Source organism: Bacillus rossius, chromosome 1 (assembly GCF_032445375.1).
Source record: "Bacillus rossius redtenbacheri isolate Brsri chromosome 1, Brsri_v3, whole genome shotgun sequence".
Classification (NCBI taxonomy): domain Eukaryota; kingdom Metazoa; phylum Arthropoda; class Insecta; order Phasmatodea; family Bacillidae; genus Bacillus; species Bacillus rossius.
The window spans coordinates 222,718,879-222,734,119 of NC_086330.1; the positions used below are offsets into that span (position 1 = coordinate 222,718,879).

At 34.1% G+C, this 15,241-nt stretch overlaps 1 protein-coding gene across 1 annotated transcript in view; it reads right to left on the reverse strand.

Annotated features, from left to right (window-relative positions):
* LOC134527317 (nuclear cap-binding protein subunit 1) overlaps window positions 1-15,241 on the reverse strand; it is a 377,088-nt gene that overhangs the window by 315,807 nt on the left and 46,040 nt on the right. Inside the window, exon 3 of the mRNA XM_063359877.1 lies at window positions 7,011-7,196. Within this exon, the coding sequence (XP_063215947.1) occupies window positions 7,011-7,196 (186 nt within the window). The remainder of the gene's footprint in view (window positions 1-7,010; window positions 7,197-15,241) is intronic.

Consider the following 15,241-nt stretch of genomic DNA (forward strand, 5'->3'; position numbering starts at 1 on the left):
TTTTGCAACAAGTCACGGCAAGGGACCTTGTGATGGGGTAGGTGGGACCATAAAGCGACTTGTGGCTAAGGCAAGTCTGCAACGACCGGTAGAAGGCCACATTACAACACCAAACAGCATGTTCAATTTTTGCGTGGAAAACATTAAAGGAATCGACTTTGTCTTTGTAGAGGAAAGTGAAGTTCAAAAGGCAGAGCTTCGTTTAAAAAGTCGGTTTGATGAAGCTAAAAGAATTGTAAGTACTAGAAACCATCATTGTTATGTACCAAAGGATAGGTCAACAATACAAGTCAGCACCATTTCAGCATCATTCATCAGAAACCATCAAGAATATACTATTGATGGAACTCCTGTAGTTTTTCATGTCAGTGACATATCAGTGAAGGACAATATTGTGTGTGTTTATGACAACAGATGGTACATTGGTAAAGTTTGTGAGGTTTCAAAGGAAAAAATTATATCAAGGTGGTATTCTACAAACCAAGCTTCAGTTTAACAAGCGATGAAGTCTCATGGGTGGAGATGAAAAATGTTTTGGATGTCCTCCGACCTACAGAGTTCACAACTATGACAGGAAGAACATTTAATATTACAGAAGAGAAAAATACTGATCTCTCACTGAAACTAGAAGCCCACTTTCACAAATAAAACTTCGGCATCACAACTGTACCAAGTGAATTTCAAACTGTGTAAAGAATGTTATTGTGAGTTTTTTTAACTAAGCCTTTTTGTACATATTATGTTAAAAGTGTAATTTAATTTTAATGACAGACATTTTTTTAAATAATATAAAAACATGAACAACTGTTGAATCATATGTACTTACGTGTATAGCAATTTAACACATGTTTCAAATAACTCTAACTTTTAAACCAGTTTGAACCACAAAATGAAACATGCACATTTTGATTATCACTATTGGATGTATTTTTTTGGCATAAACAGAAAAATTTATCCGGTCCCCCTTTTAAGATATTTGACCTTGAAATTAGCAAAATTTGAAAATTTTGAAATTTTGATGCTAAAAAAAAGCAGGAAGGGCTTAAAACCATTACTTTAACTCAGTACAGCTGGAAAGTACTCTAGCCGTAGTTATTACACAGAAAATTTGATCTTTTGGTTCCAACCCCAAGTCACCTTAAAAGGTCAAGAAAATTGCTGAAAATGTTCAATATTTTGGCATATTTCAAGGTCATTTTTCTTATGTTTTCTAAATGTATTTAATATATTTTTATATATTTTATGTAAGCCTATAATGATCTCTTTTTATCAGTAAAGACAAGAAACTTCTATCTTTTAGTCAAGGCCAACAATAAACCTTTAACAAAACCTCTACGAGGCCTTATTTTTGCACGCAGTAGCGAAGATAATTGAGCCCTGATACAAAATGGTGGCAGATAAAAATTAAATAAAAATAGTTTTCAGCCATTTACTGATAAGAATTTATTGGGTAAAAATATTAAAATTTTCTAAAATGGTCAAGCAACCACGCCTTGGTGATTTCACACGGAATGACTCCATTATGGTCAAGAAAGCCATTATATTTTTGATTTCGTCAGCAGCCATCTTCCTTGTCATCATACACTATTAGTCTGTCACTATCACTAGCGTCCTATATACTGTTACTAACGTGAGCAAGGCCGCGACACGTGCAGGTGCACAGCTGGCTGACATGTGGCCGTGCAACATGAGATGTGCCATGCGCACCTGGGTCGCTGCTTCCCCTCCCTCCAGCCCTCAGCTCCCCGCGCGGCGCTGTTAGTTTGACATCCGAAACCTGACAGTTGTGGAGTTACACGAGCCGCCGACATGTGTTTCAAGAGATTTCTGCCGTCGGGTCAGCGCGGAATGACGCGACTGGCCCTAGCCGTGCTCGTGAATTCGAGAAGGCGCCTGGGCTGATATATTAGATGAGAACGCCGGCCTCAGAGTCAGTCAGAGTTCAAGCGGGAGCTTTCCCGCGGCGGAGTTTCTGGGGCGATAGTGCCACGGGTGCGGCAGAGTGGGGAAGTCCTTGGACGAAGGTTCCAGGGCAGGAGTTCAGTGGAGTCGGGAGTTTCCGGGCGATAAAGCGGCGAAGTCCCTGGACTAAGGTTTCAGGGCGAAGAGTTCAGTTCCGGGCGATAGTGTCGCGGGCGCGGTGGAGTTCCGAGCAAGGTGTCGAGTGGGATCTCGGCGAAGGGAAGTGTGACGGCGGCGGTGGAGTGTGGCGACGGAGTCCTGCAATGGAGGACCACGAGGGGTGCTGCGGCGAGAGTTGCGCCAGAGGTGCGGCCCAGCGAGGTGTGCGGTGTGTAAAAACGAGTGACTGGGGAATAAACCTTTTTAAGTACAATTGATTAATTGGCATTTTTAGATTATTTGCTATAATGTAAATAGTGGCAATAAATAAAACTGTGTGTGTAATAAAATCTTTAATTGGCCTATCCTTTACGAACCCGGTAAATCGTAACAATACTATGCTATAATTTCACCTACGAGCTAACCTAAATTCCTACTCAAAACTAACAGTAACTTTACTAACTACAGTTAAATTTGAAAAACCAATTTCTGATTTTTTTTAATTTTATTAATTTGCTATTAACTATTCATAAATCATTTCATTAGGGCTATCCTACTTCTGACACCAAAATATTACAATTTATAATGTGGTGAGAACTGGGTTCATAAGGGATAGCCCACTTAAATTTTATTACAGTTTTATTGATTATTAATATTTACATTAATAATAAATAATTGTACTTAATAATGTCCGATCATAAATCACCGACATTTAAAAATGTTTATTCTCAAGTCACTCAATGTCTGTCAAGTTTCACAGTTCACACTCCTCACTAAAGCTAGGCCCAACAGTGGTTCGCTCCTTACCTTGTGCCCGTCTACACACTCAAACACATTCACAATCTTAAGTTTATCACTTAAAGACAACACTTTGTTTTTTCGTTTTAAGTACGTGCCGAACCTTTCTTCGCAATTGATACTTGTCAACTGTAGTAAGTTCGACAAATAAGTCATACATTTGGCCATTCAAATAGAATACAATACAAAAACAATGTTAGTTCCTCGAAATTTAAGAAAACAACAACAATGTTAGTTCCACTAAATTTACGAATAAGTCATAAATAGCAGATGTTAAATACGCTCGACTGTCGCTTATAGAGGTACAGGCAAGTAGCAGTCTCAGTTATAGAGGTCCATGAGTGAAAAGCGACTTTCTCTTATAAAGGTTTCTGTTTCTCACTTATAGAGGTTTTAGAGGGTTAAAATAATGGGACCTGACAATTACTCTCACTTATAGAGTTTTCTCGCTTACCCAGTTCTCACTCACTCAGGTTCGACTGTATTCATAAAAAGATTAAGAGTGATGATTGATATGTACTTTTCATACCAAAGTGTACTCTGGCACAAGATAATACGAGCAATTTTTTTTACCATCACTTTGCAAAGGGAGATTTACAATCCTTGTATTTTACAATGAACGTTGTTGACTGGGAACCAATTTATGACATGCTTGATGTCAATATAATGGTCAGTTATCTAACATCTCAGATTCAAACTTGTATTGAGCAGTATATCCCAAGTTTTACTTGTTAAACTAGTGAATATCCAATAGGGTTCTCTAAGTCTTTAATAAAACCATTAAAAATAAAAATCGTCTCCATAAAGTATACAAAAAACACAAAACTTTGGCATCCTACAATAATTTCCCACACAACGTAAACTTGTTAAAACTAGGTTGAAATCTGACACAATGCTAGTTGGCTAACATATATAATAAAATTAAAGCAGAAACTAAATCTTTTTGAAATCATATAAGAACTATATGAGAAATGGTTGTAAAGAAAATTGTAGTAACCAATTAAATGATAAATTATTACTGATCCTGCAACAAATACTAATAATTTTGGAAATTGCTTTTCGAATATGTTTGTTAAATCTAGAAATAATAGCAAGCTAATGAAATTCAGCCTAAGAATATAATAATTATACCTTATACCAAAAATTTTAAGTAGTTTTGGTTCCATGGGCGATAAAAAGACTAAAATCCAGCAAATCAATTGGTTATGTTGACATCCCAAATTTTATTAAGGATGTGCTAATGTAATAACACCTGTATTACTACATATTTTTTTATAAAGAGCCTATCTACTGGGATCTTCTCTGATCTCTGTAAATTGCTATAGTCATTCTAATTTTAAAAAAAGACAAATAACTTGTCTAACTTTCAACCAATCTTATTATGCTCATTTCAAAAAAAAATTGAAAAACGTTATCTGCATATATTATTTAATTTAATATAAAAAAATCTTACAACACCAATAGAACATAAAAACATATTTTTTTAAAAATTGCTTTATAGATCGTTAGCACCATCTGTTGTTAGCTTTTTAACTAGCCACTCAACTCAAGTAGTAGTTTTTAAATTTGATACTCAACAACAGATGGCACTACATGACAATTTTAAATTAGCTACTCAACTACAGATGGCACTCGCATACAATATAAATACAATTTTATTGTGTTAAGCAATCAAAATTAAATGTTAGCTAAGTGTTTCTTTGGTTATCAAGCACTCGAATTTATAACAGAATTCCTTAATACTGTCAATATTTTAGACTTACCACCACACAAATTGAAATAAAAAAAAATGCTTCAAAAATGCTGTTGTGTAATTAGGATATATCAAAAGGTCTATGTAATGGTGTAAGACTCATTGTGACAAGTCTGGGTAATAACATAGTACTGGTGAACAATCCGGCAAAGAAGTAAATATACCTAGAATCACTCTTGACTCATCAAAAGTTGAACTGGGATGTATCATGCAGTGACACCAATTTCCTTTAAGATTTTCATTTGCCATGACAGTATACAAATCTCAAGGCTAAAGTTTTAAATTTGTTGGAGTGGACTTAAAGATCATAAGTTTTTATGCATGGCATGTTGTACAAGGCATTTTCCCGAGCAAGAGCAAAACGACCAAGTACATTAAAAGTACTCCTCATAAATGAAAATTCTCGACATACCAGCATGGAAGTATTAGTTTTAAGTTCAAAAACTTATATAATTAATAACTGTGAAGTGAAAATGAATAAAAACCATATTATAGCTAATTATTTAAAATAAAGTGTTGAACTATGAACATTAGTGATTTTTTATTATTTAACCCACTGTAGTTATTATAATAGGTTAAGTTATAGGTAAACTCAAATAAGTAAATTCTACCTATTCCAATCACTGCATAAAACATTAAACTTTAAATTGCTCGTGTAAATAAATACATACGTAGGAAATAATTTTTTATAAATGTAAAAAAACCTACATCTCTCGTATCTTTAAAATGGCTCTTGACAATTTGGATAAAAATTTATATTTAGTTAAAGTTTTTCTTTTAAAGGTTATCTAGATGTCTTCCCTGAAAAACCACGCTTTTACAAAAAAAAATAAGACGCAGAGCGAAGTTTGGTCGCCCAGATACTGGTTCATTCATTAGCAGAAATACTATAATGAACCTGTTCAGTTTTATGAATAAAATTTATCATGATGTTACGAATTGAAAACAATCTGCTGTAATATTTTGATTTCTCTAAAGCATTTGACACCTGTCAACATTCATCAATTATTAAAAAGCTCACAGCTTTTGGTCTAGATAATATATTCACTGTCTGGTTTTCAAATTATTTATCTGATAAGATTTTTAATTGTATAAATAAGCTATTGCTTATTTAATAAAAACTGTGTTGTTTATATGGCATTCCCCAAGGTGTAACTTTATCACCTCTTCTTTTTAATGTATTTGTAAATTATATTGTAGATGTGATACTTTACTTTCAAGTTTTAATGTATGCTGAAGATCTCAAACTATAGAAAACTATTTCAAATTATATTGATCATTTATACTGCAAATTTACATCAACTCTTTAAAACTAATGCAATGTAATTTTGTCTCGTTTCAACTGTTGTGCTGAATTTTTTTTTTGGTTCAATATTTTTGTGCTGTCATCATTTGTGGGTTTTTTTTCGTTCTCTTAGTCCTTTTTTTTTTCTTTGTTTGTTGACCATATTCCTGTAATGGAATATTATGTGGTGTTTATATCCTGTTGACAACAGCAATTTTTTGCTTAATTTGTGTTTTTTGTCTTTTGGGTATTAAAGTGCTTAGCAATGGCGTATGTCCAAAAGCTTACATCAAATGTATGTATGTCGTTCAGCTAGTTTCCATTATTTATTTGGTCTGGTCAAGAGTTACTATGACCAGAATATTTAGGTTTTAATCAAATGTGATGTTTAAACTTAAAATTAATATTTTCCCATTTTCCCCATGTTTCATTCATGGCAATGACATAATGTTGACCTGTTTGACAACTATGATTGTAGAATACTATGTAATTTATTTGTAATGTGAGCCACAAAAATGTTTAAGAGGAAGTTTGTAAACCAAACGTTTATGCATATTTATTAATTCTGGTTAGCCTTGCGATACCAATTAATTTTATTTTTCAGAGTTAAAGTATATAATGATTAATTTTATAGAGTACTGAACTGTTGTATAGGTGTTACTTTAATAATAATAGAGGCATTTAGTTATGTGAGTCTTAAAGACACACATACAATCGGACCCAATAACAGTAGTCAGGAGGGTGTGGTGACTATTTCAACACTAAATACATATGATTTACATTGTTCATTAATCTGGCAAAGAGTGTTTTACCAAATAAGATTGTTTTGGAAAAAAATAATCTGGAGAATATGCCCAGCTTAGGTAAGTCATTCATTGTTTTAAGTATTTTTTTTGTCTTTAATCAACTTTAAGGAAATGAGTTTAATGAAATTTAAAGGAATGGGTGTCATACTTAATAAAAAAAATTGCAAAAAAAACTTATTTCTCAACAAACATGTGAATTAATGAAAACAATATCTAGCTGTACAAAAACTGTATATGTATTATTAAAACAATTTACTAAAAAAGGTTTTAAGCACAAAATACAGAATAGTAAAAAATTGCTACAAACCTCGCCCCCAAAGTTGTAGTTCTTGGCATTGAGCAATCCCACCAACGTGGTGTAAATGGTGCACTTCTCCGGCATCCGTACAGCACAGTCGCTCAAAATGCGTAGGATCTTAGTGCGGAATGTGGCAATGTCAGCCTCCAGCACACTGGCCAAGCCCTCCAAGTTGCTCTCGAGTGAAGATGTGCTCTAGACACATACTCATAGCCCTGAGCTTCCTGCCACAAACTCTCCAGCTGATTCCACACCTGACTACAAATGGGTACATTCCTACCTTCAAACCCTACTAGTCAACAACATTGCAAAACAGAACACCAAACACACACTCTCTCCAGGTGCCTGCCATAAAGCTTCACAGACTTCTAGTATAACCTGACTACAAGCGTGGCACATTCCTACCTTCAAACAGCCTAGTCAACATCATGGCTACATGCTCTACACACTGAACACCAAACACACACTCTCTCAAGCTGCCTGCCATCAGGCCTCAATTTACATATGGGCAAACTTGGCATTTGCCAAGAGCACAAGTTTTTTAGGGTGGGAAATTTGACGTGAGAATAGAATAGGATATAAAAATGAGGGACATACAGTAATGATTTGATTTTTTAAAAAAAAAGTAAAATACTACAATTAAAAGCACAACAGAAAGGCATGTAATATCCCCCCACTTACCTTAGGAGAACACATAACTGTTGCAGGTTGAGCTGATTTGTTTGGTGTGGGGGGGTGGAGGGGTTAGGGAAACCAGGGTAAGCCAGGCAAGTACAGAAGGAGGGGAATGGCATGGTGAGAATGTTGCAGTAGAGAGGGGAACACAAACGTACCTGTTTTGCTACCACGCTGTCTCAGTCTCTCTTCTTTGAATTTTGTATCTAGTTCTAGTTTGAGACAGATGTCACATGTGTACATTATTTGTTGTATTTTCGTTAAAAATTTTAGAGATTTTATTCTGTTATAATGTTATAAAGAGTAAAAAGTTAACTGATGCTGAATATAAAAAAACATGCTGCTAAAAAGCAGATCAATAAACTTGAACTGCTTAAGCAAGTGCCAAAAATATGAACTCTCTTACTTTGAGTTTGATTCGTTCAATCCCATCCTCTGAGTGTCACGATGACTCACAGAGACGATTGATTTTGACATCGACTCCGTTGAACTTTACACAAGAAGACCTGCTGGAAGCACAGACTGATCAATCTTGCGATAGTGTTAACCTCATAACGAGCCTGAAGTTGTCCAACCGCAGCAGTAGGAACTAACTCACATGCGGAGGCATAGGTAGGATTACATATTTCATTTTCTATAGATGATCCTGCTACTTGGAATATCAAGTCAAACTTAGTTGTTGAGAATGTTCTTAAAAAATGTCCAAAACACAACTTAAAGGTGGATTTTTCGAAATCTCAGCGAAATTACAATGAGACCAAAAGAACTTTTAAGCTATGTTTAAAAGCACTATTCCAAATAGGGACATACTTTTAAGAGATCAGTTGTTATTTATTTATTACAACTGTGAGATGCACACCAACACCCCGTAAAGAGGTTGCAAGGGTGCGCATGAGAATACAAAAGCAAAAACAATAACACAAAATGAAAAACAATCAAACAAGACACAAGGACAAGACAAACAGTGGACACGGCCACAAAAAACATTCAAATAAAAAATTTATCATTATATAAACGAAAAATTATGATTAACAATGATAGAAAGACACTTATACATTTTATAATATATAAGAGGGTACAATATAATAACAGAGTATGAAATAATTATTGTAATATAGGTAATAGAATAACATAAAAAAATTGATTAAATGAAAAAGTTATTTATTGACAATTTTTAGATGGGTTGTTTAAATCAGGGTAAATAAATCAGAATTAATTAATAATCAGATTGTTAACAAGTTGATCAATATTGATAAAATTTATTGTAGTTCTAGACTAGTCTAAAAGTAGTATCGTAGGTTTTATTACTTGCACATAAAGTAGATTTTAGACAGGGACCCTGATTCCTGTGTTATCAAGGATATAATTTTGAAATTATAACAGTTTATTATAAATAGTAGGTCCAAATAGTCCTGCCATTCAGAAAGAAATGTTAATTTAGGTGGAGGAAATATTTTAGAATGAAAAGTTTAATTAACTTATTTTCAATATTTTCTAATTGGTTTTTATCAAATAAATTAATATTCTTTCACATTATTGAAAAATAATCAAGTTTAGATCTGATAAGTGCTGTGAAAGGAGATAAAACAGCATCAGAATTTGTTATATAAAAAATAATGTATTTTATTAGAGCTAGTGCTCTACGGAGCTGGACGTTAAGGCGATTGGTGCACGGTAAAAAACGGTCACAGGCCCGAAAACAATGAATTTTTTATCATATGATCATTAAAGAGTCTAGATGCCTATGTGGGTGACTGTTACTATGTAGGGAGGTCAGGAGCTTAGTTCCAGCTCGTCAGTGGCGAGATGGCCTTCAAACGGGAAGGGTGTCGCTGGCGGTCGCTCTGCGGCCTGCCATCTAGGAGGAATTAACAGAACCTCGAAGGTTTTATCTCCCTCTCCCTCTAACACACAGCCGATAAGGTTCTATCATGCCCCGGAAAAGGGGAAGGTTTAGCAGGTTTCTCTTTCACTCATCCTTCGCCATGGGGAGGCGGAATGGATTATTTATTTGTTCGCAACTGCGCACGTCATGTGGCTGAGAGCGCACATCTTCTCACTCAACTCGCTCGTTCTCTCACATTATTTCAATAAATCTTTTCAAATCTTCAACATCAATACTTTAAACCATTGCGCTTCCTACGGATTAATTATATTTCATGCAAGTGCCCGAATTCAGCTGCAAAAAAATAAAACGCATAGTCAATTTTTTTCTTCAAAAACCTTCCGAAACACTGTGTGTTAAAAAACATTCTGAAAGCCCATTTTTCTAGATAAATGGAAATTCTAAATCACCTACGCCACAAGGAAACATTGTGCTTTAATATTATGTAAAGAAAACACCTCTTAGTTTTATAGTTATGTAAAGGTGGTGTGATATGTTTTAGATGTCGCACCATCTTATCATCCATGTAGAAGAGTTACCCGAAAAGCTAACAAGACTATTGCCATGGAAATGGAAATATGGTTAAGGAAATATTTTTTAAATGTTTGTAAACAGTAAACAACATATAAAAAATCTTATAACTGTAAAATTAAAATACAAACAACCCTATAGCAAATTTAATTTCAATATGAAAAAGTCTACAATAATGTTTACAAGAAACGAAATTGCAATAGCAATACAAAAATATCGCAATTTTGTTACATTGTTAACATATATATTATTTTTAATAAAGGCAATAAAAATGACATACTCAATATTTTGAATACAATAAATACCTTAAGCCCTACATAATTGCTGCGATATTCACAATAAATGCTTTTCTTAAATATAGTAATTAAAAAACATCGTAAATAAATTATGAACATACATATTATGGTGAAGGAAAGTGGAAACTATCACACTGAAAAATCTTAGAGGGTAGTTTTCCTCATCTTATTTCTTTCTTTGCATTTTTGGTCTTGTTCGTTAAAATATTTCATGTTCAAATACTTGATACACATATACGTTCTTGTCCTGACAAAACAGTATATAACTTCTTCTGGATATTTATTTTCAGTATTTCCGCAAATAATTTTAGTCAGTGATTCAAAAATCCGCTCTTTTTTGCACAAATTGTTGCCATGAATATTATCGAAACACATTTCAGCAATCTTTATTAATTCAAAAAATTCATTAGTGGGACATTTTAAGTTACCCTTTGATTGTACATGTATCCAGCTATCGTCCTCCGAATTGAAATCCGTAGTGCCAAGGTCAGGATATTTATTTCTGAAACGGTGAGCTATATAGCCAGAAACATATTTCAGCCCTTCAAGAGAAATTTCGTCACTTGAAAGGGACCTGGCCTCTAAATCTAAGTCTATTTCTTCCATGTCAGCAAGATCTATTTCATTTAAAGGTGATTTCTCTTGAAATGTCTTTGTAAAATACATTTCCTTGCACAAAAGTAGTTCTGTAATTTCATTCTGATAAGCACTGTCCTGTTCCATTTCATTTGACGAAAAATCACTTACCAAACACATTTCGTCTGTCTTCTCATCCGTGTTTTTCCGTTCAGCAAAACCTGCTGCAGAATGTTTTCACAATATGTAGTTTAAAGTAAATGGGCGACAGATGCGTATTTTGATGTCCCATATCTCTAATATACGGAGAGAGAAAAAACCACTCTAACACATCTTAGTTCAGTTTAACTGTTAACAAATATTTAGGTTAACAGGTCCTATACATATTTCCGAATGTTTTACTGACTGAGTTATACTGGACATTAATTAAATTGATCGCTGATTAAACAAAATTTTGGATTTATCATTTTATGTAAACTCTAATGCGTTAAAAAGTGTAACGCAACACTACACACAGGTAGTGATGTCTAGTGCACTGCCCTATGCACATTTGTTAACAAAAAAATAAAATGAAATAGTAATTACTGATAAATAATACCTTGATGTCGTGATACAAGTAACACATGCTTATCTGATATTTATCTCAATTAGAATACGAAATAGGAAGACAAAATAATTAACTGATTTTAAGACTGATTTATTACTTACACAGTACAGTGCATTTTGAAGACAAATGGGTCTTAAGAAGCGAAAATCGTACTCGATTAAAGGATGGTATGGTGTTCGGTATATTAAGGTTTCCCTCAAAGTAACGGTTTCACAATGCTTTTAAGATATTAGTTACATCCCAACATATGTTTAAAACATTTCTCTTAAGAGTGTGCTTCGTAGCATTAAAAGATGTGCCTTAATTATTTTGCAAATTTATCATTGTTATGGTGACGATGACAGGGGTTTTCGTAATTTTTTTAGAAATATAGTACAGTATTAGCAACTACGTTAAGAACTGTTATTTTATTCACACAGAGAAAAGAAATACAAAATGCTAAAATTTGGCGTTTGTCTTTTTATATACTATATAGGTTTGTTATTATATGTGTGTTGTAACATGTATAAACATGTTAAATATATTCAACAATATTTGGTAATTATATATATTAAAAAACTTTTATGTAAGCGACTTGAAACTATGTGAAAGGTTTTCAGTCTATAAAGGCCTATTCTATGATTTTTTTTAAATTATTAATTCTTATGCAAACAATTAATAAAATTGAAAGTTTCTTACATTGTCAGTATATACATAGCATTACAGTTATTCCAAACAATTCTCTACCAGTGTTTACCTAAGGTTTGCATGTTACGTTGGTTCTTCTACTAATACACGTATATTACAAGAGGTTTGTAATAGATTAAATGAGGTAAGTAAGAATTCGTTTTTATAAACGTTGTGTATGAAATTATAAATTTTGAGACGTATAATAACAAAAAGAAGTGCGTTCCGAAGACATATGTCGGTAGTGTTACCCACTGAAACATTATTCCCACTTCAATTCTCTGTAAAAATAAAAGTATGGGGTTGAATGCGTCAAAAGGGGTATATAATTAAATTTGAGGCTTCTTCCTTATTTCATACGCTGGTGTCCCCCACTTATAATTGCAAACAAAAATTTTTCCTCGATGTTGTAATTTACTCTGCGTGTTCACAAAATTTTTTGGCAGTAAATATGTATTTAATTTTAAAAAATGAAAGCATTCATGTTTCGAAAAAAATATTAAAGTGATGTGGGGAAAAATGTTTACAGATACTCCAGTAAAATTTTCAGTTTGATTGTTTTGATAGTTTCGGAGCTGTTGCGAGTTTAGTTTGGAGGATTTTTCGGCCGCGCGAGGCATGTTTGGCTCTTTTTCGTTTTCTTCCAGCGTAGGAAGCAGGGAACAAAACGCCGATACCCGGCTTCACCTCGCATCCTCTGCTGGCCTTCCCTTGTCCTCTCCAGATGTATTACTGTATATTAGCTCCATGAGCGTGACCTTGACAGACCCTTCGTTTCTTCGGCCTCCTCTCTCGTCATCCCTCTACACCCCATTCTTCCCCCTCCCCACCCGCAGGCTGCGGCCCGCCGGCCGGAGCTCCGCCGGACTACCTGGTTCCGACAAGCGCCGCCCTCAGCGCCACGTCGCGGGGACATTCTTCCCGGCGGCGAGAGTTTTACATGCAGCACTAGAACTGTCACTCCAGAGGGCGTGTTTTGAGTCGGATCGTATCAAAAACAAAAGGATATGAAAATATATACATAACTCAAAAGTGTTCTGCCAATTATGTTTTCATTTTTCATTTAAATTTATTCTTTAAATCGCTCCTGAAGTAGTCCAGCAGTGATCAATGGAAATTGTCAATATTAAACTGTAATTTTGACGATGAAAAATTTTTTTCTTACTTTTATAGGTGCAGTAACCTATTCGTACACTCGTTTCTTGAACTATACTTAAGTTTAACATAATTATGTGTTTTCTAAATTATTCTGGCTTGGAATAAAAATAAATGCATTTAAAATGACATAACTAAGTAAAAAAAAGTTTATTAAAAATATCCTACGTATATTATGTCTTAAAAAGAAGCATCAAAAATAAATATGTACAGTTAAATTAGTTTTGTCGTAATATTTTCCATGCACCAATCGCCTTAAGTAATATACATGCTGATGAAATTTAATTTAGAATCTATAATAGTTCCAAGGTCTTTTAGGTTAGTAGTTACTGGAATTGATTCATTTTCAATTTATTATCACTTTTAATGGGAAGATCTTATCTAGTGAAGGATATTATTTTAGTTTTATAATAGTTAAAAAGAACTACATTTGATTCACACCAAAAAGTGTTACATTTATATCTTATTGAAATAATATACAACCAAGAGGAAATGTAATTTTTCTACAAATTTTAAGGTCATCTGCAAACAATACACCAGTAGAGTGCATCAGAGCCTGAGTTATATCATCAATAAATACATTAAAGAGTAAGGAGTAAGGGTTATAATGTACCACCCTGAGGGACACCAGAATTAGCTCCAAAGTGTGTAGAATTACAGTTGTTAATAGAGACATAAAATCTTCTTTTATCAAGGTGACTAGAAAATCAATTAAAAAATTTATCAGAAAGACCAAAATTGGAAAGTTTACTAAGTAATATTGAGTGATTAACAGTATCAAATGGTTTGGTTAGATCAAAGTAACAGGTATCAACATTGCCCCTGTTCGTGACTTCATTATGGATGTAGTTAAAAAAAATAAGTTGGTGGTTGGGCACATTCCAGATCTGAATCAGTGTTGACTATTAGATAATCTATTTTTAGTGAGAAATTAATAATTTTTAAAATAATTTTTTTTTAAACCATTTATTTATAAGATATATTGGTCGATAGATACGTTTAAATTAGAAATACTTTTATGTATGGTATTTACCTAGACAATTTCCATTTAGTGGAAAAGCTTGTGTTTTTAGACTAATTATAATTGAATTTGCCGAGAATTACTATGACATCTTGATGAGAAGCGAGTTTTTCTTCTGACATCTCGAAGTAGGAAAGAAAGATATTAGAAGATGACTGAGGAGATGAATAAATATTGCTGAGAATAAAAGATTTATTGAGGGACAGATTAATTTTTAACCAAACAGCACCTATACCAGGATAATCTAGTGTGTGTATAGACTGAACAGATAAAAATTTCATTTTATTGACAGCTGTTAGTGCTGCACCACCTCATTCTTTCGATGTAAGTAGTGCATTTCTGTCGTTAATAAAAATTATATATTGATCATTTAAGTAGTGCGAATTTAAATATGAGATGTAATTTGTAAATTGGGTAAACCTTGGGAATTACAAAAGGAGAGTCTGTGTATACATTATGACATTAACATAATATGTACATATAAAAGATATTGTTACGAACGCGACATTGGCCGGGACACATGCAGGTGCAGAGCTGGCTGGCGACTGCCGCAATATGATATGTGACGCGCGCGCCTGGAAGATAACCAGGATTGTCGCTTTCCCCCCTCCTTCCCAACACTCCCCGCGCAGCACCCTGCCTTTGACACGTAACTGACACCACACAGCTGGGAGTTGCGCGAGCCGCGACACGTGTTTTCGAGAGATTTCTGGCCCCAGCCGCTCTCCTGAGTTCTGGAATTGCGCCGGGGCCTATATATATGCCCGAGGATGCCGGCTGGAGGAGTCAGTGGAGTTCAGAAAGAGAGTTCTGGCGGGAGCCTTCCCG